General features: G+C 40.4%; 1 protein-coding gene across 3 annotated transcripts in view; it reads left to right on the plus strand.

Moving 5' to 3' along the window:
* Window positions 1-525: 525 nt before the first annotated feature.
* The window catches only part of LOC124036076 (alpha-1-antitrypsin-like), a 31,191-nt gene continuing 18,580 nt past the window's right edge, over window positions 526-13,136 (plus strand). Inside the window, exons 1-7 of one of the 3 annotated variants that reach the window (XM_046350206.1) lie at window positions 526-569; window positions 10,234-10,324; window positions 11,160-11,208; window positions 11,440-11,599; window positions 11,734-11,805; window positions 11,945-12,051; window positions 12,217-12,300. In XM_046350206.1, the coding sequence (XP_046206162.1) occupies window positions 541-569; window positions 10,234-10,324; window positions 11,160-11,208; window positions 11,440-11,599; window positions 11,734-11,805; window positions 11,945-12,051; window positions 12,217-12,300 (592 nt within the window). In that variant the 5' untranslated portion in view covers window positions 526-540. Of the gene's footprint in view, window positions 570-3,869; window positions 4,000-10,233; window positions 10,325-11,159; window positions 11,209-11,439; window positions 11,600-11,733; window positions 11,806-11,944; window positions 12,052-12,216; window positions 12,301-13,136 lie in introns of those variants that run through there. The other 2 variants (XM_046350205.1, XM_046350207.1) reach the window with 2 other exon arrangements.

Consider the following 13,136-nt stretch of genomic DNA (forward strand, 5'->3'; position numbering starts at 1 on the left):
TACAGCCTAGACACAAATAAACGAGCTTTTCACAGCTAAATGCAAAAATATTATCAGCCCTGAAAAAATGGCTTCTAATGTCTTAGCTCGTATCTTTATCAACAAGTAGAAATGGACTGATGACAACAGAACTAAAACGGCACACTTTAAAACATGGTTAATGTAGTATATTTAGCGTATTTAACGATCCTAAGGAATGTATCGCATATTACTAGCAAATGTTTTATTTTGAAATGTTAATTCATTTAATATTTCCCTGCACCCACTACAGATTTTGTCCCAGGACAGGGCAGCCAGGGGTCGTGCATCGTGGAGCCCTTTAAATGATGACGTATTAATGCGGGATCGCGAATCCATCGTCCTGCTGTGGAATAGCGGAACCACTATCAGTACTTTAACAAAAGTACTCTAAAATTAGCCCTGTTTTTATAATTTCTCTCAATTCTACAAGAGGAGATTTATGTTACCCGCATTTGTCAGCTACCCGCATTTGTCAGCATTCAACGGGACAATTTCACAACCTCCCAACTAGCTTCAGCCATGAGGACCCTTGTCATTGGAATTGGAGGGTAAGTGTTAATGTAAGTGCTATTATTTTAATCTGATCTGAAATTGTGTAAAACGAAACCTTTTTATCTCAGAATCACGACCATTCAATCTGACCATTACATGTGAAATGTAGCTGCATTCTTTTGGGCTTTTCTTTTGGCCATTGGGGTAGTTGACGTGACGCCCCCTTTTTTTGGTCCACAATGGCAAACCATTTACATTGGTTAAAATTGTGACATATTACTAAAAGCTTTGTGTGTTTATTTTAATTGTGACATATTACTAAAAGCTTTGTGTGTTTATTACACTTCATGCCGTGTATTTATTTTCTTACTATTTTGAACCAACGCGGTAATTATGCAATGGTTTGACTGTCCCATGTAAGGTTATGTGACTTAATGAAAACATTTAATAACATTTCCTTCACCTACTCTTGTATTTATGACATCTATTTCAAGAAACAGTAATCCTAGTCCCCAACAGTAGGCCTAGTCCATTCATGATATTTCCAAATAGTTCTGATTGATTACATGTTATCGTCAAAATCAATGTCCACATCGTGTGACACAATGTAGTCCTAAAAACCGGACATGAAACCTCTGCTTCGTTCAGCCATTCCTATGGTCAAAATGATGTGGGTTTTGGGAAAAACGTTGAAAATGCCGCATTCAGTTTATGTCGGAAACTTCTGATTTAATAACTTACGCGGAAGAGTCGGATCCCGAGTTCCCACTTGGGCGTTATCAGAATCAATCAATAGGATGTTCTATCTACGCAAATAACTTAATGTTCGTTTTAACACAGAGTTTCTGACAACTTGAACGCAGCATAATACAGGCTTGGGGGGATATGTTATACGTTTTGAATTATGAAGCCTTTTTGCTTTATGTGCTTATTTTGTTGACATGAACGCTTCAAAATGCACACAGAGGCGTTAACTCACGAAGGTTATCTAATAGAACATGTATAAAATATTCTAAACGTGTGTTAAATGCAGACCATATTTTCGGGGTTTATAATAATAAAAACTACAAATCCCCCGTTCATTTCCCCATAGGCTTTGGCCAACTAGCCATAGTGGAGTTAGTCACCATTAGTGACTACAAGAAGAAGCCATTACTTTTGGTCTCTATGTGATTCTTCTTTCAGCTGTATGAAGAACTACACGCAAAATGTATATTGTCACCACTAACTGGACAGGGGTGAAAAAATGTACAAATGAAAAGCAAATTCCATACAAGGAAGGGGAAATTTTCATTTAAAGAGCGTCTGCCCCTAAAAACCAAAGTGTAAATAGTTTTGGTCATAGTCAGTCTCGTATCAAACGGAGTTTTGATCCTCAGTGGACCACAATGAGTAAATTAAGGTTGGGATTGGATTACAATTATGTCAACAAATCATTCCCCCTTTTGCGAAGCTCCACGTGCAAATCGCCCCTACGCCCACTTCGCTTCCCTTCATTTAATGGGGCACTGTTGTTGTTTCATCGCCCCCAAACAACGCGGTCAAAGGATCACGGCCTTTGGTTTGAGATGTAAAAGCCCTATACGGATTGACCATGTGATGCATAATTCCAGCAGGATGCACAGCCAACAACCATTGTTTGCATGCCCTGCCGAAGGACCCTATCATCATGCGGGATATGTGGTTGGAGTTCGTTGGTCCCAAGTGGTGGTGAGTATACCGGTGGCTAGACCACAGACTGCTGGTTATGTAGCTGAAGTTAGCTAGCAGCAGGCTACCAACTAGCTAGCTGGCTAACGTTAGCCTACCTCAATGCAACTTTGATTTGGCATGGAAAAACGATGACATTTCAAATAAGTAATGATTGTGTTGTCGCCCGATTGACTTTAGCCAGCAAGCAAAGATTGAGGGGACCACTGTATTTTAGCTAGCTAACATTAGCATTGCTAGTTATTTTTGTCTTTAAGGTAAAATTGACGACTACATACTATGGCAAAGTTGATTCCTACAAATTATATGCCTACTTTAGCAATTTCATCGTATTTCCAATGCACTCTAATGTTGTGTAATTTAGAGGAAATTAGTCACAAGCGACCCATGCCTAGACTCTAGGGCACAAATAAATATTGGCTGAAGTTATGGTGATACTCATGTCTGACTACAACAGTGTACTAACTAGCAGCAACAAACTCAAACCAACCCAAGGCCATAGCAAAACATGTCACAGTTGGTTGCATAGTCTAATGGTGTCACTGGCCTGAATGTAATCTAATCTGGAGTCAGTCAATCTACATCTGTAAAGCACAACATTAGCTTCCAAACAAGATTTAAGTTGTTTCTCGAGCTATGTTTATAATTGAGGGATGATGACAATCGTTGACACTGTTTGTCTTTTAGACAAAGTGCACAGTTGGGTGCCAGACTGATCCCCTGGTCATTAACGGATGCTGGGACCTACCAGAAGGAGCAAAGGTGGGTATCGTAATATGTCCAGCAATGTGATTGCAATGGTTTAGCAACCAACCTCTTTAAGGAATACCTAGGATAGGATAAGTAATCCCCCCCCCCTTTAAGATTTAGATGCACTATTGTAAAGTGACTGTTCCACTGGATGTCATAAGGTGAATGCACCAATTTGTAAGTCGCTCTGGATAAGAGCGTCTGCTAAATGACTTAAATGTAATCTAATGTAAATGTTTCATTCACTGTTCACTTTCTATTTTCACAGCTTGTCAGCAAGATCTTGGAATAAAAGTGTGTCATGCGACACAAGTAGGCTGAATCACATCTGGCTATGATTGGGAGTCCCATAGGGCGGTGCACAATTGGCCCAGTGTCATCTGGGTTTGACCGGGATAGGCTGTCCATTGTAAATAAGAATTTGTTCTTAACTGACTTGCCTAGTTTTTAAAAAAGGTAGTATTCCTGTGATCTTTCCTCGGTTGTCAGTCTATCTCGACTCCTATGACAGGAGGCCTCTGATAGTGACTTGAGTTACTGCCCTGATGATACTGACGGCTTCATCAACAATGACAAATAATGTGAATTATGTGAAAAGTTGTATTCAAATATACCCATCTTGATAAACAATTAGGCTAATAACCCCAGCCAAGCAGATACAACTAGTAGTAATTTCTGTTGTGGAGTGCATTAGAGAAAAGCTTTGTCCATTTCTAAAGAACAAAATTCAATTTGCCACTTGGCATTTGATAGATACTTTATGTAAACTGACATTATTTGTGGCTTATTTACATAGATGCATATAATGTCCAGGGCATAACCTAGCCTGGTGGAACCAGCCTGATTGCTGTGTTCACCATTCGATTTCATTTCTGTGTGTGCGTGCGTGCGACCAGTATCTTTGATGAGAGGCCAGGAGCTGATCTACGTTGCTATGCCCATCAATGCGGCTCTGGAAAATACCTCAACTCCAGCCTCACCTCTTGCCTGCTCACCAATGGTCATCGATGGGGAGGTCAGAATTAGGTAGGTTTTATCTGACTTGTTCAGACTTCAACATAGGATAGGTAATATCTGACACACAAACATGTACTAACTGCCATTGGTAATAGAAAACTGTGTATGTGTTCACAGAAACATGTATGGAACCAGTACATGGAGACTTGTAAGGTGATGTGATGAGGTCCAGACGGACAAATGAGCTTGATACTGATGTCTCTGAATGGAGAGAGAGAACTGGCACTCGTGTCTTGTAAAATTATAATACCATCGTTTACTTGTATTGTCTTTTTTGATTATTGAATTGAATGGTAGGAAGAAACCCTTTGTATTCTTCACCAGGATCAGGGAACTCCTGTTGTATACAGGACACTATACAGGAAGGTATGACCACTCTGATATCTTTGCCAAGATGGCCCCATTACCACCGGACAAAATGTCGATAGGCACAGTATCTGTATCGGCTGGGAAAGACAATGAAAGATGACTGGTACACGTTTATATTAGCAGAACATGGCTTCTATGGTATTATGCGAAGGGTTATTTGTTATACATGGACCTGTTACTACATTTGAAAGATATCAAAACACTTACTTTTTTGTTGTGATAGACGGGATCAAATCAAATCAAATCAAATTTATTTATATAGCCCTTCGTACATCAGCTGATATCTCAAAGTGCTGTACAGAAAAGTGCTGTACAGGGATGGGTGTTTAACAACAAAACCGAGGCGTGCTCAACTGTGGGGCAAAACAGACGGCTTTGTTTTAGATTGTTGACCACATGTAAACTATTTAGTCTCCAATGTTTATTGAAAACATTAATACATCGTTAGTTGTTGGTTAGCTAGTGAGTTTTTGCCATATTAGCATTTACATGAAATCTGTCAAAACACCTCAACAAGACATGTTATCAAGAACAAGATAAAACTGCTGAATTACTCGCTGAAACAAGTAATTTACGATTCCCCACATGGGAGTTTCTTGTTATGGTTGGTAGCTATCTTGCCATCCATAATCACAAAAACTCCGACTTCTGCCCCATTGAAGTGAGTGCATCGTTTTCGTGACGTCAGCTAATCCATCTATTGAGTGGGGAAAACCGCTTTTTGCGGGCAAGGTGCTGACAGATGGATGTGTCTTGGTGATAGTAAGGACACACCCAATAAACACCCAAATCAAACCACACCCCCAAGCCAACTCACATTTGGCTTCTGTCATGGCGTCATCATTTCTTGAGGAGCAAGCCAAAAGACCAGGCCAAATCAGCGGGTGCGCAGTTCCCTTTTAATCCACACAACTACAAATAAAGTATTAACCCAAAAAATATACATTCCCACTCCTTAAGTAATTAGGAAACTCAAATACCCTGCTCAGGCTCTGGGGTCTGAGAGGGTGTGACCGCACAAGACAAGACTCCATGTAGCTCCTCAGATGTAAATAGTTTTAATCCCAGAGTTCAGCTGCAGAAACAATGTTGATCATTGAGCTTTCTTGACTTCTTTCGTACTAGTGCAGTTCGGTTTTTCACCATTTCTATAAATGACACAATCTACTTTCTTCACATGAACAATTTCTGGGTCCTGCCGGTGATACTCAGGCTTGCAGTGTAGGCCTACCTTTTTGACAGCCTCCCCATAGGAGACTCTCAACTTCCCTGATTTTGTTCACCACCATAATTACAACATTTTGCTTCCTGGTCATTCTCTAACACTAAACATGTGAAATCTCTTTCATAGTGATTTTTTTCCCCCCACATCTCAGCTTTTCCCGTCTGTAGACACTTCTTACATGTACAAACATTTTACAGCAGAACATTGTAAAGACCGCTTACAAAAGCTCTGACAAGATAGTACACATGCCCCAGCTGCACTTGAGTAGGGAGAGACTTCACATAAAACATACAGAACAGACTTCCTCTTTCTGCCATTAATCATTCTTCAGAAAGGAAACAGCCTGTAAAAATATGTAAACATTTATTAAAGAATGAACAATGCAAGTATTGGCAACATAGGTTCTGCTCCTTCAGGCTACCTCACTGCCCAATCAAAGCGTAAATGTCTAAAATTACATAACCGCAAGCGCAGTAAGCTAGAACAATCCCCCAACAGGAAAACAACAGGTGGAGGCTGGGGTGATGGTGGGAGTAAAAGAAGCAAATGCATTCTAGAAGCAGGATGTGTGACCAGAACCGGTCATTTTAAATAGACCGCCAAATAAGGCAGGCGTGATTGCTACTATCGTCTAATTGGCTGAGGTGGGAAATCGATTCCCATTCCGAACAGGAATAATTTTATTTCAGAAAGGAAACGCCACATAGAAATATATGTTTTGCCATTTATTAAGGAATGAATAATGCAAGTCTTGGCAAATATACATTTTTAATTATATATATATATATATATATATATATATATATATATATTAGGCTCTGCTCCTTCATGTTAGCTCACTGCCTAAGAAAGTGTCAATATATAACATAATCTATAAGGAGTGAGTGTGGTAAACTATACCAATCCCCCAAAACAGCAGAACCATATGCCAATGTACACATAATACCCCATAATGAAATATTAGCAAATGTATTAAAGATTAAAAAAAACATGTAAATAACATAAGTAATCAGACCCTTTGCTATGAGTCTCGAAATTGAGCTCCGGTGAATTCTGTTTCCATTGATCATCCTTGAGATGTTTCTACAACTTGATTGGAGTTCACCTGTGGTTAATTCAATTGATTGGACATGATTTGGAAAGGCACACATATAAGGTCCCACAGTTGACAGTGCATATCAGATAAAAAACAATCCATGAGGTTTAAGGAATTGTCAGTAGAGCTCAGAGACGGTACCAAAAAAATGTCTGCAGCATTGAAGGTCCCCAAGGACACCGTGGCCGCCATAATTCTTAAATGGAAGAAGTTTAGAACTACCAAGACTCTTCCTAGAGCTGGCTGTCTGGCCAAACTGAGCAATCGGGGTAGAAGGGCCTTGGTCAGGGGGGTGACCAAGAACCCGATGGTCACTCTGAGAGAGCTCCAGAGTTCCTCTGTGGAGATGGGAGAACCTCCCAGAAGGATAACCATCTTTGCAGCACTCCACCAATCAGACCGTTATGGTAGGGTGGCCAGACGGAAGCCACTCCTCAGGAAAAGACACATGACTGCTCGCTTGGAGTTTTCCAAAAGACACCTAAAGGACTCTGACCATGAGAAACAAGATTCTCTGGTCTGATGAAACCAAGATTGAACTCTTTGGCCTGAATGCCAAGTGTCACATCTGGAAGAAACCTTGCACCATCCCTACGCGGAAGCATGGTGGTGGCAGCATCATGCTGTGGGGATGTTTTTTAGTGGCAGGAATGGGAGACTAGTCAGTTTTGAGGAAAAGATTAATGGAACAAAGTACAGAGAGATCTTTGATGAAAACCTGCACCAGAACGCCTCAGACTGGGGCGAAGGTTCACCTTCCATCAAGACAAAGACCCTAGGCACACAGCCAAGACAATGCAGCAGTGGTTTTGGGACAAGTCTCTGAATGTCCTTGAGTGGCCCAGCCAGAGCCCTGACTTGAATCCGACCTAACATCTCCGGAGAGTCCTGAAAATAGCTATGTGGGAGAAACTCCCCAAATACAGGTGTGCCAAGCTTGTAGCGTCATACCCAACAAGACACGAGGCTGTAATCACTGCCAAAGGTGCTTCAACAAAGTACTGATCAAAGGGTCTGAAGACTTACGTAAATGTGATAATTCATCACATTTACGTAAACATTTCAAACATTTCTAAACTGTTTTTGCTTTGTCATTGTGAATTGGAGTGGGTTTCGGTTTTCCGGAATGATGGTGTTGTGAGCCATGGCCAACCTTTCAAAGCACTTCATGGCTACCGACGTGGCATAAAAGCAGATACTCTTATTTGCTCAGAGCAGAAAAACAGTAAAGGTGTAGCTATACAAGCAGGAACTTCCAGAACATCTGGGGCTCAGCCCTGAAGACATGGTGCTTTCATGCGCTGTGCTCTTCTGACACCAAATAATAAACACTTCTTAATATTATTTAAATGGATTGGGGTCAGTAAACCAATGGGATATGGTGTTAGGTAATTTCGTAGCTACTGTTAATAAAACAAATCTACTAGCAATACAAATGACAAGTGCATAACTAGATGGTCATTTTCCATGAAGAAACATTTTTGAAAAGTATTTGTATCATTATTTTGTTGCAATGTTTTCATAAACAATGTACAGGATTTCATTGGCAATAAAAACAAACAAAAAGCCTAATGTTGATGTTAGTCACATTACTGCTAACTAATGTGAGCTTGTCATGCTGTGCACACTGTGCAGTTCCAACATAATCCAAAGGGTGGCAGCCTAGATCACATGCTTTGCAGGTAATACTGTTCTGGTTACGTGCAATATAGCAGGATTGGGTAGGCTGCCATCCTTTTGAATTATGTTGGAACTGCATAAACTCACATTAGCAGTAGGCCTGTATTGTAATTGTAGAGTGGGGGGACACAGAACTTTTGCAGATAATATGTACAACTTGGGTACCAAACACTTGAAAATCCAAATGGTATTATTTGTGGTAATAAATGACAGATTCCAAGGTCAATTAGCTATAGGATAATATTAGGAACCTGAGAAAAGTTTTTGAGTTTTACTGTAGTGACAACACTTCACAATTGTACACACGTGTATGCCAGCATTCAATACTCTCTCAAACTAAATATTCACAATGTTTGTAAATTATATTACACAGTAATAGGTTGCCAGTCCATTCATTCAGATTAGAAATTAAACAAAATAATACTGTAGCTAAAACATCCAAACTCTGTGTGTGTGTGTTGCGTTACAACAGTGAAAGGAAGCTACTTCCCTGTTGAGGGTAGCATCAAGCTACAGTTGATGTCGGAAGTTTATACACTTTGGTTGGCGTCATTAAAACTTGTTTTTCAACCACTCCACAAATTTCTTGTTAACAAACTATAGTTTTCGCAAGTCTGTTAAGACATCTACTTTGTGCATGACACAAGTCATTTTCCCAACCATTGTTTACAGACAGATTATTTCATTTATAATTCACTGTATCACAATTCCAGTGGGTCAGAAGTTTACATACATACATAAGTTAACTGTGCCTTTTAAACAGCTCGGAAAATTCTCCCAAATGATGTCATGGGTTTAGAAGCTTCTGATAGGCTAATTGACATTGTTTGAGTCAATTGGAGGTGCACCTGTGGAAGTATTTCAAGGCCTACCTTAAAACTCAGTGCCTCTTTGCTTGACATCATGGGAAAATCAAAAGAAATCAGCCAAGACCTCAGAAAAAAAATTGTAGACCTCCTCAAGTCTAGTTCATCCTTGGGAGCAATTTCCAAACACCCGAAGGTACCGCGTTCATCAATACAAACAATAGTATGCAAGTTTAAACACCATGGGGCCGCCCAGCCATCATACGGCTCAAGAAGGAGATGCATTCTGTCTCCTAAAGATGAACGTACTTTGGTGCAAAAAGTGCAAATCAGCAAAGGACCTTGTGAAGATGCTGGAGGAAACGGGTACACAAGTATCTATATCCACAGTAAAACGAGTCCTATATCGACATAACCTGAACGGCCGCACAGCAAGGAAGAAGCCACTGCTCCAAAACCGCCATAAAAAAGGTTTTGAAGGGCCTCCATGCTTGCACATGCTTTTTCAGTTCTGCCCATAAATGTTTTATAGGTTTGAGGTCAGGGCTTTGTGTTGGCCACTCCAATACCTTGACTTTGTTGTCCTTAAGCCATTTTGCCACAACTTTGGAAGTTTGCTTGGGGTCATTGTCCATTTGAAAGACCCATTTGCGACCAAGCTTTAACTTCTGACTGATGTATTGAGATGTTGCATCAATATATCCACAACATTTTCCTGCTTCATGATGCCATCTATTTGATGTCATCAGTAATAATCTGTCTGTAAACAATTGTTGGAAAAATTACTTGTGTCATGCACAAAGTAGATGTCCTAACCAACTTGCAAAAGCTGCAGTTTGTTTAACAAGAAGTTTGTGGAGTGGTTGAAAAACAAGTTTGAATGACTCCAACCTAAGTGTATGTAAACTTCAGATTAAACCCAGTCCTAGTATACAAATCCAACTGAATGCCAATGGCTTAATCTGTGTCTGAGAAACCTGCACTTGGTATGTCAGGCTGGAATCTCAAATCTTCACCTGATTTTAAGATTCCAGTCATTTGTGAATCTTACCTTGTCATGTCTCCAGGATGACCAATGGGGGGAAGTCGACCATGTCCAGTAGTCTGCACCTGCGGATCCCCAACAGCTGCATCATAGCACAGGATGCTTTCTTCAAGGTCCTCTTCCTCCTCCTCCTGTCTTCTCAATTCAACTTCTTCACAGTCCTCTCCCTCATGTCTCCTCAATTCCACTTCTTCAAGGTCCTCTTCCTCTCCCTCTTGTCTCCTCAATTCAACTACTTCATGGTCTCTCCCTCAATCTCCTCAATTACTTCTTCATGGTCCTCTCCCTCATGTCTCCTCAATTCCACTTCTTCACTTCTTTCAATTCAACTTCTTCATGGTCCTCTCCCTCATGTCTCCTCAATTCAACTTCTTCACAGTCCTCTCCCTCATGTCTCCTCAATTCCACTTCTTCAAGGTCCTCTTCCTCTCCCTCTTGTCTCCTCAATTCAACTACTTCATGGTCCTCTCCCTCATGTCTCCTCAATTACACTTCTTCATGGTCCTCTCCCTCATGTCTCCTCAATTCCACTTCTTCACGGTCCTCTTCCTCCTCCTCCTGTCTCCTCAATTCAACTTCTTCATGGTCCTCTCCCTCATGTCTCCTCAATTCCATTTCTTCATGGTCCTCTCCCTCATGTCTCCTCAATTCCACTTCTTCCTTCATGGTCCTCTCCCTCATGTCTCCTCAATTCCACTTCTTCATGGTCCTCTCCCTCGTGTCTCCTCAATTCCACTTCTTCATGGTCCTCTCCCTCATGTCTCCTCAATTCCACTTCTTCATGGTCCTCTCCCTCATGTCTCCTCAATTCCACTTCTTCATGGTCCTCTCCCTCATGTCTCCTCAATTCCACTTCTTCATGGTCTTCTCTTGACTGTCAGTTTTTAAGGAGGATAGGGAAGAAGAGGCTCAGTGTCAGTGGTCATGTCTTTCTCTCTCTCCCTTTAGGATGACTCTGTGATAGCTGTGGACAGCAATGGCTTCAAGCAGTATGATGGTAGGGGAAGAGTTTCTTTCTATTTTATCAGCAAGAAGATACATTTCAGAATATCAAAAAAGTTTAACCTCATTGAGTGTAAGTTTATCGAGTTACGACTTATTTGTAAATGTAAACAATAATGTGACCTATTACCAAAGTTTACATTTACAAATAAGTCATGAGTCAGTGAAACTTAGTGTTCATTTGGAACTCAACACTTTTTAACTTGACTGTCTGATACATTTGTAGTGCTTGATGCGCTCCACATGGACAGAATGATGAGCAAGATTGAATCATGGCGGAAGGACCCCGGTTCATTCCTAGCATCTCAAAGTCTGAGAACACAATGCTCTGTAGGAGAGGAAGTGTTTGTGCTCATCGTCGAGGGCTTCTTGATCTTCAACTACGGGTATCTAAGAGAAAATGGACATTTCCTCCTATGTGTCGCTCTCCTTCTCCCTTTCTCGGTATGCCCTTTGTCTGTTGTCTACATGATGAGAATAATTATTTGTCTGGCTTTTTGTTTCATGTTTTGATTGGCAGGCCCTTGAACGAATTAATGGACAAGAGATACTTCCTTGAAATTCCTTATGATGTCTGCAAAGAGAGGAGAGGGTGGGGCTAATATTTTTTTTTAAACTCTGATATAATTGCAATGCTTGGATATAATTATGGTATGTTCAGATAGGCCACTGTATAACCTGTGGCTGATGAAAAAAACAAGCCTTTGGCCCACCTTTCCTGTGATTGACAGCTCGAGGGTGTATACACCCCCTGACCTGCCAGGGTACTTTGACGGATATGTGTGGCCAAGGTACCTGAAAAACCGGCAAGAGATGGAAGACATGGTATCGGATATTGGTGAGTTTTTCATTTAGAAGATATAAAGATCTTCCTTTGCTAGGTTTGTTTCTGATAGTCGTTGTTCCTCCTCACTCCATTGCTGTTAAAATGCTATTGCCTTAGATCATTCTATCTGATGCTACCATAAGGTTTTTTTCTTTGTCACTCATGCTTTGTTTCCAGTCTTTTTGGATGGATTGAAGTCAAAGGAGGACTTGCTGGATTATGTGTATGGGGATGTAACCATGGAAATACAGAGTCTCATGGGTATGTTTGCTCCTACAAAAAATGTTACTTACCCACTCAAAATTAAACTGTTTTTTTTAAAGAGTGATTTGTGATTAGACACCAGAATGATTGGGCCAATGGGAACTGAACGAAAGGGCAATCAATATTTTAATGTTCCAAAATCTTACTTTATTTTGTTGTCTTGTTTTCCCAGGGAAAGACTAAGCAGTCTGATTTCTCAAACGGTTGCTGGAATCTGGAAGAGTAAAAGAGACAATGTGTTCAGAAACAGATGTGTTGAAACTTAGACTAATGTTTACAGCCACAGGAGAAAGACAGGACACACACACACACACACACGCAGTGTAGAACAAACTTTCATGTTAAATCCATGTTACTTTTACTCCAGTGAGGTAAATCTTGTTTACATAGTTTTTTAACTAAGAAAGTATTTCTGCAATCTACAGTACATTTGTTTTGTTCAATCTATAATGGTTATGTACATAGTTAAGGAGTGCAAAGTCTATAAGCAGTGCAGACTCTTGACTAAAGTTAATATGGGCGGCAGGTAGCCTAGTGGTTAGAGCGTTGGACTAGTAACCGAGAGGTTTCAAGATCGAATTCCCGAGCTGACAAGGCAAAACATGATTTTGTCCTGCCACTGATCAAGGCAGTTAACCCACTGTTCCTAGGCCTTCATTGAAAATAAGAATTTGTTCTTAAATGACTTGCCTAGTCAAATAAAGGTTTATATATACTGTATATATATATATATATATATATACTGTATATTTCTCTGTTATACTGCAGTGTTACAAACATATTATGGGCATTATGAAATTCCTGAGTTCCTGAGTAGTGCCATGGCAGGAAAT

This window comes from Oncorhynchus gorbuscha, linkage group LG05 (genome assembly GCF_021184085.1).
Source record: "Oncorhynchus gorbuscha isolate QuinsamMale2020 ecotype Even-year linkage group LG05, OgorEven_v1.0, whole genome shotgun sequence".
Lineage (NCBI taxonomy): Eukaryota > Metazoa > Chordata > Actinopteri > Salmoniformes > Salmonidae > Oncorhynchus > Oncorhynchus gorbuscha.